This window comes from Bombus fervidus, unplaced genomic scaffold (assembly GCF_041682495.2).
Source record: "Bombus fervidus isolate BK054 unplaced genomic scaffold, iyBomFerv1 scaffold0093, whole genome shotgun sequence".
NCBI lineage: Eukaryota > Metazoa > Arthropoda > Insecta > Hymenoptera > Apidae > Bombus > Bombus fervidus.
Window position 1 is genome coordinate 24,306 of NW_027212655.1, and position 13,509 is coordinate 37,814.

At 32.7% G+C, this 13,509-nt stretch overlaps 2 protein-coding genes and 1 pseudogene across 2 annotated transcripts; all 3 read left to right on the forward strand.

Moving 5' to 3' along the window:
• Window positions 1-642: 642 nt before the first annotated feature.
• On the forward strand, window positions 643-4,962 carry LOC139997476 (nuclear RNA export factor 1-like). The gene is made up of 11 exons (XM_072021668.1): window positions 643-771; window positions 944-1,025; window positions 1,107-1,423; window positions 1,500-1,586; window positions 1,680-1,926; window positions 2,003-2,196; window positions 2,283-2,395; window positions 2,707-2,743; window positions 2,834-3,069; window positions 3,152-3,338; window positions 3,421-4,962. The coding sequence occupies exons 2-11, from the start codon at window positions 947-949 to the stop codon at window positions 3,853-3,855; spliced, it is 1,932 nt and encodes a 643-aa protein (XP_071877769.1). The 5' UTR covers window positions 643-771; window positions 944-946; the 3' UTR covers window positions 3,856-4,962.
• Window positions 4,963-8,858: 3,896 nt separating this feature from the next.
• LOC139997467 (microtubule-associated serine/threonine-protein kinase 3-like) lies at window positions 8,859-10,328 on the forward strand (annotated as a pseudogene).
• A 916-nt stretch (window positions 10,329-11,244) lies between these two features.
• Window positions 11,245-13,505, forward strand: LOC139997478 (nuclear RNA export factor 1-like; the record flags this gene model as incomplete). Its single annotated transcript, XM_072021670.1, has 9 exons — window positions 11,245-11,373; window positions 11,546-11,627; window positions 11,709-12,025; window positions 12,102-12,188; window positions 12,282-12,528; window positions 12,605-12,798; window positions 12,885-12,997; window positions 13,309-13,345; window positions 13,437-13,505. Coding segments are annotated over exons 2-9 (1,143 nt in total), but the record flags the coding sequence as incomplete, so codon positions are not given.
• Window positions 13,506-13,509: the final 4 nt, after the last annotated feature.

Consider the following 13,509-nt stretch of genomic DNA (forward strand, 5'->3'; position numbering starts at 1 on the left):
GAGATTCAGCTAGAAACAAAGGGTATAATAACAGGGTTGCTTCAACCCTGAGTCCTAGAGGTCGTTCAACACTGGTGGAGTGCGTTAGCCAAGCGCCGTGAGCGAGACACTTCGTGAAGCGTGTATTTTTGCTCTTCGTTAAAATACATCCGGGAGAATCGTTTGCTCGTACTATTAACGGTAAATATTGATATAACATATAAAAAAAATATTTGAGAGGTACTTGATAATATATAAAAAATAATTACGCCTAGACGATATTCAATGACCAGATGAGGATGATTGGCCGGATGTTGAGATTCAGCTAGAAACAAAGGGTATAATAACAGGGTTGCTTCAACCCTGAGTCCTAGAGGTCGTTCAACACTGGTGGAGTGCGTTAGCCAAGCGCCGTGAGCGAGACACTTCGTGAAGCGTGTATTTTTGCTCTTCGTTAAAATACATCCGGGAGAATCGTTTGCTCGTACTATTAACGGTAAATATTGATATAACATATAAAAAAAATATTTGAGAGGTACTTGATAATATATAAAAAATAATTACGCCTAGACGATATTCAATGATCACGTGAGGACGTTTGGCCGGATGAGCTGATTGGTCAGATGTGATTCAGCCAGGAGCGAAGGTTATAAGAACAGGGTTGCTTCAACCCTCAGTCCCAGAGATCGTTCGACACTGGTGGAGTGTGTTAGTCAAGCGCCGTGAGCGAGACACTTCGTGAAGCGTGTATTTTTGCTCTTTGTTAAAGTACAGAGGAAAATACGTGGCAATGTTAGTATTTTTACTAATATATTATCATTGTTGTTGCTACAGATATAATATATATAATTTGATTAAGTACACAAAAGGATTATTTGTTTCTGAATGTTTCGAAATTAGTTATCGAAATTTGCAATGATCGTTCGCACTTTGTTTATGATCTTTTCTGTTATGTAATTTGTAGAAGATGCCGAAAAAAGAAAATAAACCGCAATGGGCTAGCCGAGGCGGAAGATGTGGGAATTTTGACGATAAACACTATTTTGGTAAGTCTTTCATCATTACTCGTGATAAACTTAGGTGACATTGGTTTACAATAATGTACATTAATTTGTTGCTTTGCACAGAGCACGATGACCGTGTTCCCAGGAACGACAAAGGTTCATATCTTCGTAAGAGGCCTAGAGAATCGTTCAAAACACAAGCAAGACCAACAAGGGATGTGCCTAGAAGTCTGGCATTAGCATTGTTAGATGAAGATGTACAAATGGCAACAAGTTCTAATAATAATAATAATAATAATAGGCAAGTTATTATGACAGAAAGAAATAGAAGGACGCAACGTGGAAGAAATAGTCCTGCGCCACATAGAAGATATCGGACTAGTTCGGTTCCTAGACCTAAGAGATTTCCAATCGGAGAAACTAATTGGTATAAAATTTCTGTAAGTATATCAGGACATAAATTTTAATGTTCAATTTAGTTTTAGTTTTAGTCATAAAAATCATTTTTGATTACAGATACCATATGGACAGAAATACGATAAAGATTATATAATAAATAATCTTCTTAGTTATATAGCACCAGAAACTTTTCTTCCAATAATGGTAAATATGAAACATTTCAATTACATTATATAATTACAAATAAAATAATTACGAAGTGTTAACTCTGTGCTAAATGTAAAAATTTGTCAACAGTATCGGGTTTTCGAAAATGAAGCCAATTTTTACGTAGACGATGAGAAAATAGCAGTTGCGTTATTTAACTGTGATCGTAAAATTACAACTACTAATGGATACAAATTATTAGTAAGAGTCTCGATATCACCGTTTCCTCAATGTGAAATTGATGACAAACTGAAAGAAAGATTGAAACAAGCTATGGCTAAACGATTTGTGCATGATACAAATGCACTAGACTTGTCAAGGTTCCACAGAGATCCAGGTTAGAAAAATTTTAAGTAATGTTTTACACATAAATTTCTTTATACGGAATATTGTAGTAATTTTGATTGTTATAGATCTTGCTTCCGACTACTTTTGTGCGATATTCCAACCTGCAATATTAAAAGCAGTGTTAGACATTGTATCAGAATACATACCAGATTTAGAGGCATTAAATTTGGATGGAAATAAGTTGCAGACAATCCAAAATTTAAATATTCTGAATAGAAAATTTTTAAAGTTGAAGATATTGTATATTGGAGATAACAGGGTACGTAATTTAAGCTGATACAAGCTATGTGTATTTTATCGTTTATATCACAGTGATTGATTCAATATATAATTAACGTTTTGCAGATAAAAGATATTAATCAATTGGATATTATCAAAGATCTGAAATTGGAGGAGCTCAAATTGGCAGGGAACCCTATATGCAACAAGTATAAATCTCAACAATATGATTACATTAGGTAATATATTATTTCAACACTATCTTTCTTTTCAACACTATCGTTCTCCAGATTTGGGTTGAATTGACATCGTTTAAAAATTTTAATTAATACCAACAATTAACAGTATATACACTAAAAATATCAACCTATTAATTTATTAGAATATCTATCATATTTTTAAGTTGCATGAAATGAAGTAATAAGTAGTTCTTGAAAATTCCAAATTATTTATGTATTTGTTCCATTACATTAAACTTTTCATTAATAAGGTAAATATTTCTGTTATTACGATTAACGTGGAGCTTTTTGTTTTTCTTTCATGACAACAGTGACGTGCGGAGAAGGTTTCCCAAACTCCTTCGACTGGTATGTAATAAACGATAATCGTATTATCAATCACTATACTTCATAAAATATAGAATTATTATGATTAAACTACTTTTAATATTTTATAAGGATGGTACGGATCTCCCAAAGCCAATCACATTCGATGTGGGGGACGAAGAAAACAAAATACCCCCTTCTCAGAGGATGTTTGTTGCAAATGCAAAAGCACAAGAAATTGCCAGTCAATTTCTACAGCAATACTTTCTTATATTTGATAGTGAGAATCGCCAACCATTGCTAGATGCGTATGTCGAAGATGCGTGTTTTAGCATGACCGTGTCTTACCCTCCTCGCTATACTAACAAGTAAGTTTCTGCATACAAGTTAACTCAGGAATAAATTTATATATTTTTAACATATATTTTACTAATAAACGGAATATTACAGATTAGATGGATACCTAATGGAAAACAAGTACCTAACGGACAATAGAAACCTGTACAGAACAGACGATACAAACAGAAGGCAGAATTTATTAAAACATGGTCGTTTGCCCGTAGTTTCATTTATTTCCGAAATGCCACGAACTTCCCACTATCTGAATACATTCACAATGGACATCAACCTGGTTACAGTAAGATCTTATTTCTTTGTAAACAAAAACGAAATGTGCAATATATTATTCGTTGTGTTATACAGCAGCTTTATATTTCTAGGATGTAATGATGATGATTACACTCACTGGACTGTTCAAAGAGCTTGACAAGAAAGAACAACCTATTCGATACTTTAATCGAACCTTTATAATGGTACCGGAAGGAAATGGTTGCCGTATTCGAAATGAACAACTACATATCAGTCAACCGACAAAGACACAATTAAAACAATTGAGTAGTGAACAACAAGCGCAAATGACAAATCCAGAATCACAGACTCCTTCGATTAGCGACAATGCAAAATCATTAACGGTTCAGTTACCCGAAGACGTAAAACAACAAATGACGGTGACGCTCAGCCAACAAACAAACATGAACTTGCAATGGAGTTTAAAGTGTTTAGAAGAAGTATCATGGAATTATGACAATGCGCTTTCAGCGTTTCAAGAATTTTACAAACGGGGAGAAGTACCAGCGGAAGCATTTAATAAATAAGAATGTAATTTTATATATATAAGAAGTAAGACTTAGGAAAATTTCAATTTTATTCATTATTCCTTTCTGTTGCATGTATCTTTACGGTACATGATACATTTGTATTGTAATCAGTGTAAAGGTGCAGTTTTCCTAGATAGTAGTTCTTTTTCTTTTCTCATTAAAAATAGGGAGTTAATTTTAATCGTATTCATTATGTGTTACAAATGGACATTGACTTTTTTTTCTTACTTTATAGTTATAAGAAATTACTGCTTAAAGTCTTATGCGTTTATTATTTTTATAGCGAATAAAAAGAAGATTGTTGTAAAATACTGAAAACGGCCAATAATTTTTTCCACGAAGTAATGTATTTAACAGCAATATTCTTTTTATGTCAATGAAATGCATAATGCTTTTATCATTAAAGAATACAAGATGTATATTATTTTTATTTTAAGAGTAGTTGTCTTTCATAAATTAAAATTTAGCCATGATTTTAGCTTTAAAAAATTTCAGGGGATGTTAATACTAGTGTGCGATACAATTGATTTTGACTTTCATTTTTGTATGTCTGAAGTTTCGTACAGTGATACGATATTCCAAACTTCAGATTTTAATTTCTTATAATTATTTACAACATACAATTGTAATTCACTTTTGGAATTATATCGAACATGAGCATTGTGTTCATTATGAGAAACACAAATAATACTTAGATTTTTCGCACTGCTAGTTCAATTACGAATCATATTTCGTATGTATATAATGATGTGCATTTTATATTGTGATTCAAGTAATCTATATTTGATACGTTTATTCCATCCTAGAATACGTGTGCGATAGTACTCTAACGTTTGTAAATAGACAATTTTATAATACTATATAATTATTTGTGCCTTTCTTTGATTAAACTGTCTCAAATGAAATGAGCATCATTATGTATTTGATACAGATTAGTTTACATTAAATTTAATAAGGCTACAATATCATGAATGTATAATCTTAGAAATATTATATTATGCATTAACATTATGTATAGTTGTCAAATTAAGATATTTGTATATTAATATAATGTAAATAAAAATTATAAATTTGTTAAATAAAATTTGGTTTTTACAGAATAAATGTGGTGTTTGATGTTTTTTAAATATTTCCCGTCCACGAAATATTACGTATTTTCAGGCTCAATCACCGCCGAGATCTCGCTTTCTATCACTTGGGAATAAAAAGTTAATTAATTTTTACTTCTAAAATCATAGGATGCCATAGAATACTTACCTTATCAATTTCTTGTTTCGTTAAGTTCTGTTTTCCTTTCCGTTTAAAGAAACCTAACTGAAAAATGTTATTAAATAAAACATGTTATAATCACGTTCAATAAAAAGATATCTTACCATGTTTAAAATTGCGACACAAATGCATAATAATAACAGTCCGACCAAAACAGAAACAATAATAATCCATAGATGTAGCTTTTCCATTTTTGGAGTGTAATAAAACATTGTCATAACTTCTACCGTGGAACTATTTTTAATCATTTTTAAATTAATTCAGATAATATATAGATATAAATACTTAGAAAATATGTAATAAAATGTAAATGGCAATGGTTCTTTTATTCCTAAAGTTGGCTTGAGAGTTTGAACATTCTTCACGTTAGTTAGGTATACGGCTGAAGCCTCTACGTTTCTTTTGTGTATATCAAATTTATCTAAAAATGATTCCTCTTGAACTTCACCTAGTTGACTATCCATTAAAATACTCTCGGAAGAGCATTCAAAAAGTTCTCCTGATATGTATAGCTAAAAACATATTTCATCGACAATTTATACTTACAAGAAAGAGAGTCTATAAATTCTTACTTGAGGTTTGTACATGTATATATATGGGAGCCCTACTAACCAAGAGTAATTGATCTTTTTTGAAGAAGTATCCAGATTCAACGCTGTATCCTGTAAATGTATATCGTTGCATACTAACCATAAAAATAAATTTGTCGGTATAAAGGGCATATCAAACTGAGATAAATTGTCAAGAAACGACAACTCTATGGACATCGTTTCATTTAAATATACTACATCCATACTCAATAAATTTTCTCGTTTCTTAACGTACAATACACAATATATCTCTGCAAATGTAAAATATCTTAAAATCACTTTGTATAGAAAATGTTGAAAATGCTGAAAAAGTTGAAAAAGACAATTATACGTATACTTTATTTATGTCTTTCAATCTTAAACCATTCTTTAGAGATAACTAGTAAATTATTTTTTCACAAATAATTGGAAAATTGCATAATTGTTTATGTTTATTTATAATCAACTTTTATTTCAACTTTCGAACAATATATATGTAAATGACCAACGTTATTTTAAGGTACATATTAGTCTGCTCTTTCAGTAATCAATTTCAAAAGAACAAAACGAAAACAAGTCGGTTCGGTTAGAATAAGAATATTTAAGAAACTCGTGCGAGCATTACTATGAAAATAAAACGAAAAATTCACAAATGAGACTAAAATGCATATGACGTATATATGCATATATACTGATCATTCTTGAAAATAAACCGGACAGGAATTAATTTATGGAGATACAAATTAGAAAGGAATTCGATTGAATATTGAATATGAAAACGGTGAAATTTCTAAGAACAATATACCGATACAGTAAACGAAGCAGAAATCACGTACTCGTACGTCTGCTATAAAGGATTCGGTGTTGATTCTCGGTGCAGCTAGCGGCCAAGGATGCGTGTATTTGAATTTGAGCGCGTTTTCATGCGCCGGTATTTGCGCGTGCGTCCGTGTGTAAATGCAGGCGCATGCATTGTATGATGTATGTATATATGTGTGGCGAGTACGTATATGTGTGGCGAGTACGTACATGTGTATACGGCCATCATGAGTCAGAACCCATGGTCGGTCCGCGTTTCGTAATTAATTTCTACGGTGAGAAGAAAAATGCGAGTCTAGACTCGGGACTACTTATCTTCTTTCTGCTCTCTTCGTATGCATTATGTGTGCTTAGTGTTGTGTGTTTTCTTCCCTTGTTTCTCTCGCCGAATCTTCTATATCCCTGGTTCTGCCCTTCCATCGGGTTAACGTTTCTCTGTACTTCATCTACAGGTACATCTTATTTAAAACAGGTCTCCCCGTTCGATTATTCGAACCGCCTCTACGATTCCTTTTTCAGTCGACCAGAGCATAATTTATTTCCTGTCTTCTTATATGTCATGAATTTTCATGCAACAACACCAACAGAAGAAAGGACTGTGTCTGAGACGGCATTTTAAGCCATCAAAAGTACGGACACACAAACGGTTCCTCGACTGGTACGTTCGACCGATTTTGAACTGTCAGTCTTGACGTCGATCGAACTTTCACGAGAAAGAATGGATTGTGAATTTTTCGACAGTTTTGTTTATCGGACTTACCTATCGCTTTGTTTTGCTTTCGTCTGAATAAGACGAATTGAATCAGGTATATATTTACCTTTTATTTTCTTCTTCGATTTTCTTCTTTAATTCTTTACTAATGTCAATGTTTCTTCCAAAATAATAAAAAAGATGAAAAGTTGTTAAAAGACTGATATAATTTTAGGTAACATAAATAATTGAGGGTAAAAGAAATAGAAAAAAAAAGAAAAGACATGGATCAGAACAGGAATAGACCAAGCAGAGCTTGTCTTCGTTCTTATGGCAATTCTGCCAGTGTACTCGTGTTTGATCAAGCTGAAAGCGAAGAATCTGCTTGCAGCACTGAAGCAGAAGTGCAAAAACGTCCAATTCCACCAAAAGTAGAGAGCAAGGAAGCTCCAGTTCGACCTGGTTAATAAAGAATTATCATATTTCATTTATTTGTCTATTTATTTCTTTATAGTTCTTGACATTTAATTTAATATCTGCAGTTAGTGGAGAATTGTCAAATCTGGTTCGAATGAGGAATTCTGCAATTGGGAAGTCTGCGCCTTCGTTATCCGTTCACGTGGTTAGTGACATTTACAATTAAATGTTAAATATAAATACACAGACTATTAATAATTATCGCATAAGCCAAATATATAATATGCATATTGTCTGTTTTAGCGTGATTTTAACATTCCCCGGCATGCTGCTAAAGCAGCTCATCGTAAATCTTTTATTGCAACAACGTCTCCAACTTTACCACGTTGTCATTCACCATTATCAGGTGATATGAAATTTTATTTTTTAATGCTCTGCTTCTGATTATTCAAATGATTCTTCAATGATATTCTATATATTGTTTATGTACAAATTATTTATGAGTGTTATGTATTTTATGAGAATGTTATATAAGCATTCTGGCATACCCTTACCCAAGATTTTTAAATACATATATTTACATACATATATACATCATAAATACATACATCCTTGGTTAAAAAATCGTAACGCAATTTGCAGTCTATGCAGTTAGATTTAGAAACTTTAACTTTTGCCTTTAAAAATATGTCCTTAAAAACAAATTACTTGTTAATTACTTAGAAGCGTGTATTTTATATTATTTTTACAATTCAATTATCATAGAAAACTAATTTCTTTTTTATTGTTTGTTTCCTGATATAGCATTTGTCCCGATTGTAGGCAGTCCTCTAGAGAGTACCAGGATGTCATCCAGTCGACATTTTGCTTTTGCTCCAATTAAAAGGTATCTATTTCGTAACTACTTTTAGTCTTGTCTAAATCTGATCTGTTTACCTATATAAGTAGGTGGCGTCATTGTCAGCATTATATCTTTAATACATTATTAATAGTAAAGAAAACAAATGTTGATGCGGAAACTAGGGTGTGAAATCTTTCATAAAAAACTGAGAATACGGCTGTAAGATTTCTTGTTAACAAGTGGTTGGCTTTTTTGTATATGTTAGCATTATTAAATAGCATGTATCATCTATTGTAAAGTTAAGTTTTCATACTTAAATGCATATAATATTTAAGAATTGGTAGAGGTACCACAGGAACTGGAGATGACAGACGATGATCAATTGCTAGCTTACCATCTAGTATCTCTGAGAGAGATATAATGAGCTTTACAGACAATCCATTTGTAGTTTCTATGTACTGCAGCTTCGAGACAAAAGTGAGTATACATATATATAAAATTATATTTATATATATAAAATTTAAATAATAACCGTTAACAAACATTTGATTACAGAAGCACTTGTGCTTAGTAATGGAATATGTAGAGGGTGGAGATTGCGCTAATTTTTTAAAAAATATCAGTCCATTGCCACCGGACATGGCAAGATTTTATTTCGCAGAAACCGTTTTAGCTGTTGAATATTTGCACAGTTACGGTATTGTTCATCGAGATTTGAAACCTGACAAGTACGTAAGAAAAGCATGTTATTAATCCATTCACTATTTCATATATTGCTTCTTTTTTAGTTTACTTATTACTGCCCTTGGTCACATTAAGCTTACTGACTTTGGTCTCAGTAAAATGGGTCTTATGTCCTGTAAGTGATACAAAAGATCGATGTTCGTGAAATATACCTTAATGATCGTCGAACAAAGTTCTTTCTTCGTTTTCAGTGGCGACAAATCTTTACGAAGGATACATAGATAGGGATACGAGACAATTTTCTGATAAACAAGTATTCGGCATACCTGAATACATCACCCCTGAAGTTATATTACGGCAGGGATATGGTAAACTTGTTGATTGGTGGTCAATGGGCATTATATTGTACGAATTTCTAATTGGCTGTGTACCATTTTTTGGTGATACTCCGGAAGAATTGTGTGCTCATACTGTTAACGGTAAATATTGATATAAGATATAAAAAAAATATTTGAGAAGTACTTAATAATATAAACAAAATAATTACGCCTAGATGATGTCGATTAGCCAGATGAGGATGATTGGCCTGTTCAGCCAGAAGCAAAAGATATTATAACAGCGTTGCTTCAACAAAGTCCTAGAGATCGTTTAGGCACTGGTGGATCTCATGAAGTAAAAGAGCACCGATATTTTTATGGAGTAAATTGGAATAGTTTACTCAGATAAAAGGCTGAATTCGTACCTCGATTAATCAATGACGAAGATACAAGCTACTTTGATAGTACGTATAACACATGCGATATAATTCCTATACCCGTATTAATATTAAAAATTAACAAATCTGCACTACTTTAGCTCGTATGGATTGACGTAACCACGATATAAGCGGCGATACTGATGACAACGATGACTCCCCTTTGTTCGGATCGTTCTCCATCTATTCTCCACAGTCTCGAAAAATATCTCAAACCCGCTATATTGTTTCCGGTTTATTGCTCTTTGTTAAAGTACATCCGGAAGAATCGTTTGCCCATACTATTAACGGTAAATATTGATATAAGATATAAAAAAAATATTTGAGAGGTACTTAATAATATAAAAATAATAATTACGCCTAGACGATATCCAATGACCAGATGAGGATGATTGGCCGGATGTTGAGATTCAGCTAGAAACAAAGGGTATAATAACAGGGTTGCTTCAACCCTGAGTCCTAGAGGTCGTTCAACACTGGTGGAGTGCGTTAGCCAAGCGCCGTGAGCGAGACACTTCGTGAAGCGTGTATTTTTGCTCTTCGTTAAAATACATCCGGGAGAATCGTTTGCTCGTACTATTAACGGTAAATATTGATATAACATATAAAAAAAATATTTGAGAGGTACTTGATAATATATAAAAAATAATTACGCCTAGACGATATTCAATGACCAGATGAGGATGATTGGCCGGATGTTGAGATTCAGCTAGAAACAAAGGGTATAATAACAGGGTTGCTTCAACCCTGAGTCCTAGAGGTCGTTCAACACTGGTGGAGTGCGTTAGCCAAGCGCCGTGAGCGAGACACTTCGTGAAGCGTGTATTTTTGCTCTTCGTTAAAATACATCCGGGAGAATCGTTTGCTCGTACTATTAACGGTAAATATTGATATAACATATAAAAAAAATATTTGAGAGGTACTTGATAATATATAAAAAATAATTACGCCTAGACGATATTCAATGACCAGATGAGGATGATTGGCCGGATGTTGAGATTCAGCTAGAAACAAAGGGTATAATAACAGGGTTGCTTCAACCCTGAGTCCTAGAGGTCGTTCAACACTGGTGGAGTGCGTTAGCCAAGCGCCGTGAGCGAGACACTTCGTGAAGCGTGTATTTTTGCTCTTCGTTAAAATACATCCGGGAGAATCGTTTGCTCGTACTATTAACGGTAAATATTGATATAACATATAAAAAAAATATTTGAGAGGTACTTGATAATATATAAAAAATAATTACGCCTAGACGATATTCAATGATCACGTGAGGACGTTTGGCCGGATGAGCTGATTGGTCAGATGTGATTCAGCCAGGAGCGAAGGTTATAAGAACAGGGTTGCTTCAACCCTCAGTCCCAGAGATCGTTCGACACTGGTGGAGTGTGTTAGTCAAGCGCCGTGAGCGAGACACTTCGTGAAGCGTGTATTTTTGCTCTTTGTTAAAGTACAGAGGAAAATACGTGGCAATGTTAGTATTTTTACTAATATATTATCATTGTTGTTGCTACAGATATAATATATATAATTTGATTAAGTACACAAAAGGATTATTTGTTTCTGAATGTTTCGAAATTAGTTATCGAAATTTGCAATGATCGTTCGCACTTTGTTTATGATCTTTTCTGTTATGTAATTTGTAGAAGATGCCGAAAAAAGAAAATAAACCGCAATGGGCTAGCCGAGGCGGAAGATGTGGGAATTTTGACGATAAACACTATTTTGGTAAGTCTTTCATCATTACTCGTGATAAACTTAGGTGACATTGGTTTACAATAATGTACATTAATTTGTTGCTTTGCACAGAGCACGATGACCGTGTTCCCAGGAACGACAAAGGTTCATATCTTCGTAAGAGGCCTAGAGAATCGTTCAAAACACAAGCAAGACCAACAAGGGATGTGCCTAGAAGTCTGGCATTAGCATTGTTAGATGAAGATGTACAAATGGCAACAAGTTCTAATAATAATAATAATAATAATAGGCAAGTTATTATGACAGAAAGAAATAGAAGGACGCAACGTGGAAGAAATAGTCCTGCGCCACATAGAAGATATCGGACTAGTTCGGTTCCTAGACCTAAGAGATTTCCAATCGGAGAAACTAATTGGTATAAAATTTCTGTAAGTATATCAGGACATAAATTTTAATGTTCAATTTAGTTTTAGTTTTAGTCATAAAAATCATTTTTGATTACAGATACCATATGGACAGAAATACGATAAAGATTATATAATAAATAATCTTCTTAGTTATATAGCACCAGAAACTTTTCTTCCAATAATGGTAAATATGAAACATTTCAATTACATTATATAATTACAAATAAAATAATTACGAAGTGTTAACTCTGTGCTAAATGTAAAAATTTGTCAACAGTATCGGGTTTTCGAAAATGAAGCCAATTTTTACGTAGACGATGAGAAAATAGCAGTTGCGTTATTTAACTGTGATCGTAAAATTACAACTACTAATGGATACAAATTATTAGTAAGAGTCTCGATATCACCGTTTCCTCAATGTGAAATTGATGACAAACTGAAAGAAAGATTGAAACAAGCTATGGCTAAACGATTTGTGCATGATACAAATGCACTAGACTTGTCAAGGTTCCACAGAGATCCAGGTTAGAAAAATTTTAAGTAATGTTTTACACATAAATTTCTTTATACGGAATATTGTAGTAATTTTGATTGTTATAGATCTTGCTTCCGACTACTTTTGTGCGATATTCCAACCTGCAATATTAAAAGCAGTGTTAGACATTGTATCAGAATACATACCAGATTTAGAGGCATTAAATTTGGATGGAAATAAGTTGCAGACAATCCAAAATTTAAATATTCTGAATAGAAAATTTTTAAAGTTGAAGATATTGTATATTGGAGATAACAGGGTACGTAATTTAAGCTGATACAAGCTATGTGTATTTTATCGTTTATATCACAGTGATTGATTCAATATATAATTAACGTTTTGCAGATAAAAGATATTAATCAATTGGATATTATCAAAGATCTGAAATTGGAGGAGCTCAAATTGGCAGGGAACCCTATATGCAACAAGTATAAATCTCAACAATATGATTACATTAGGTAATATATTATTTCAACACTATCTTTCTTTTCAACACTATCGTTCTCCAGATTTGGGTTGAATTGACATCGTTTAAAAATTTTAATTAATACCAACAATTAACAGTATATACACTAAAAATATCAACCTATTAATTTATTAGAATATCTATCATATTTTTAAGTTGCATGAAATGAAGTAATAAGTAGTTCTTGAAAATTCCAAATTATTTATGTATTTGTTCCATTACATTAAACTTTTCATTAATAAGGTAAATATTTCTGTTATTACGATTAACGTGGAGCTTTTTGTTTTTCTTTCATGACAACAGTGACGTGCGGAGAAGGTTTCCCAAACTCCTTCGACTGGTATGTAATAATGTAATAATCGTATTATCAATCACTATACTTCATAAAATATAGAATTATTATGATTAAACTACTTTTAATATTTTATAAGGATGGTACGGATCTCCCAAAGCCAATCACATTCGATGTGGGGGACGAAGAAAACAAAATACCCCCTTCTCAGA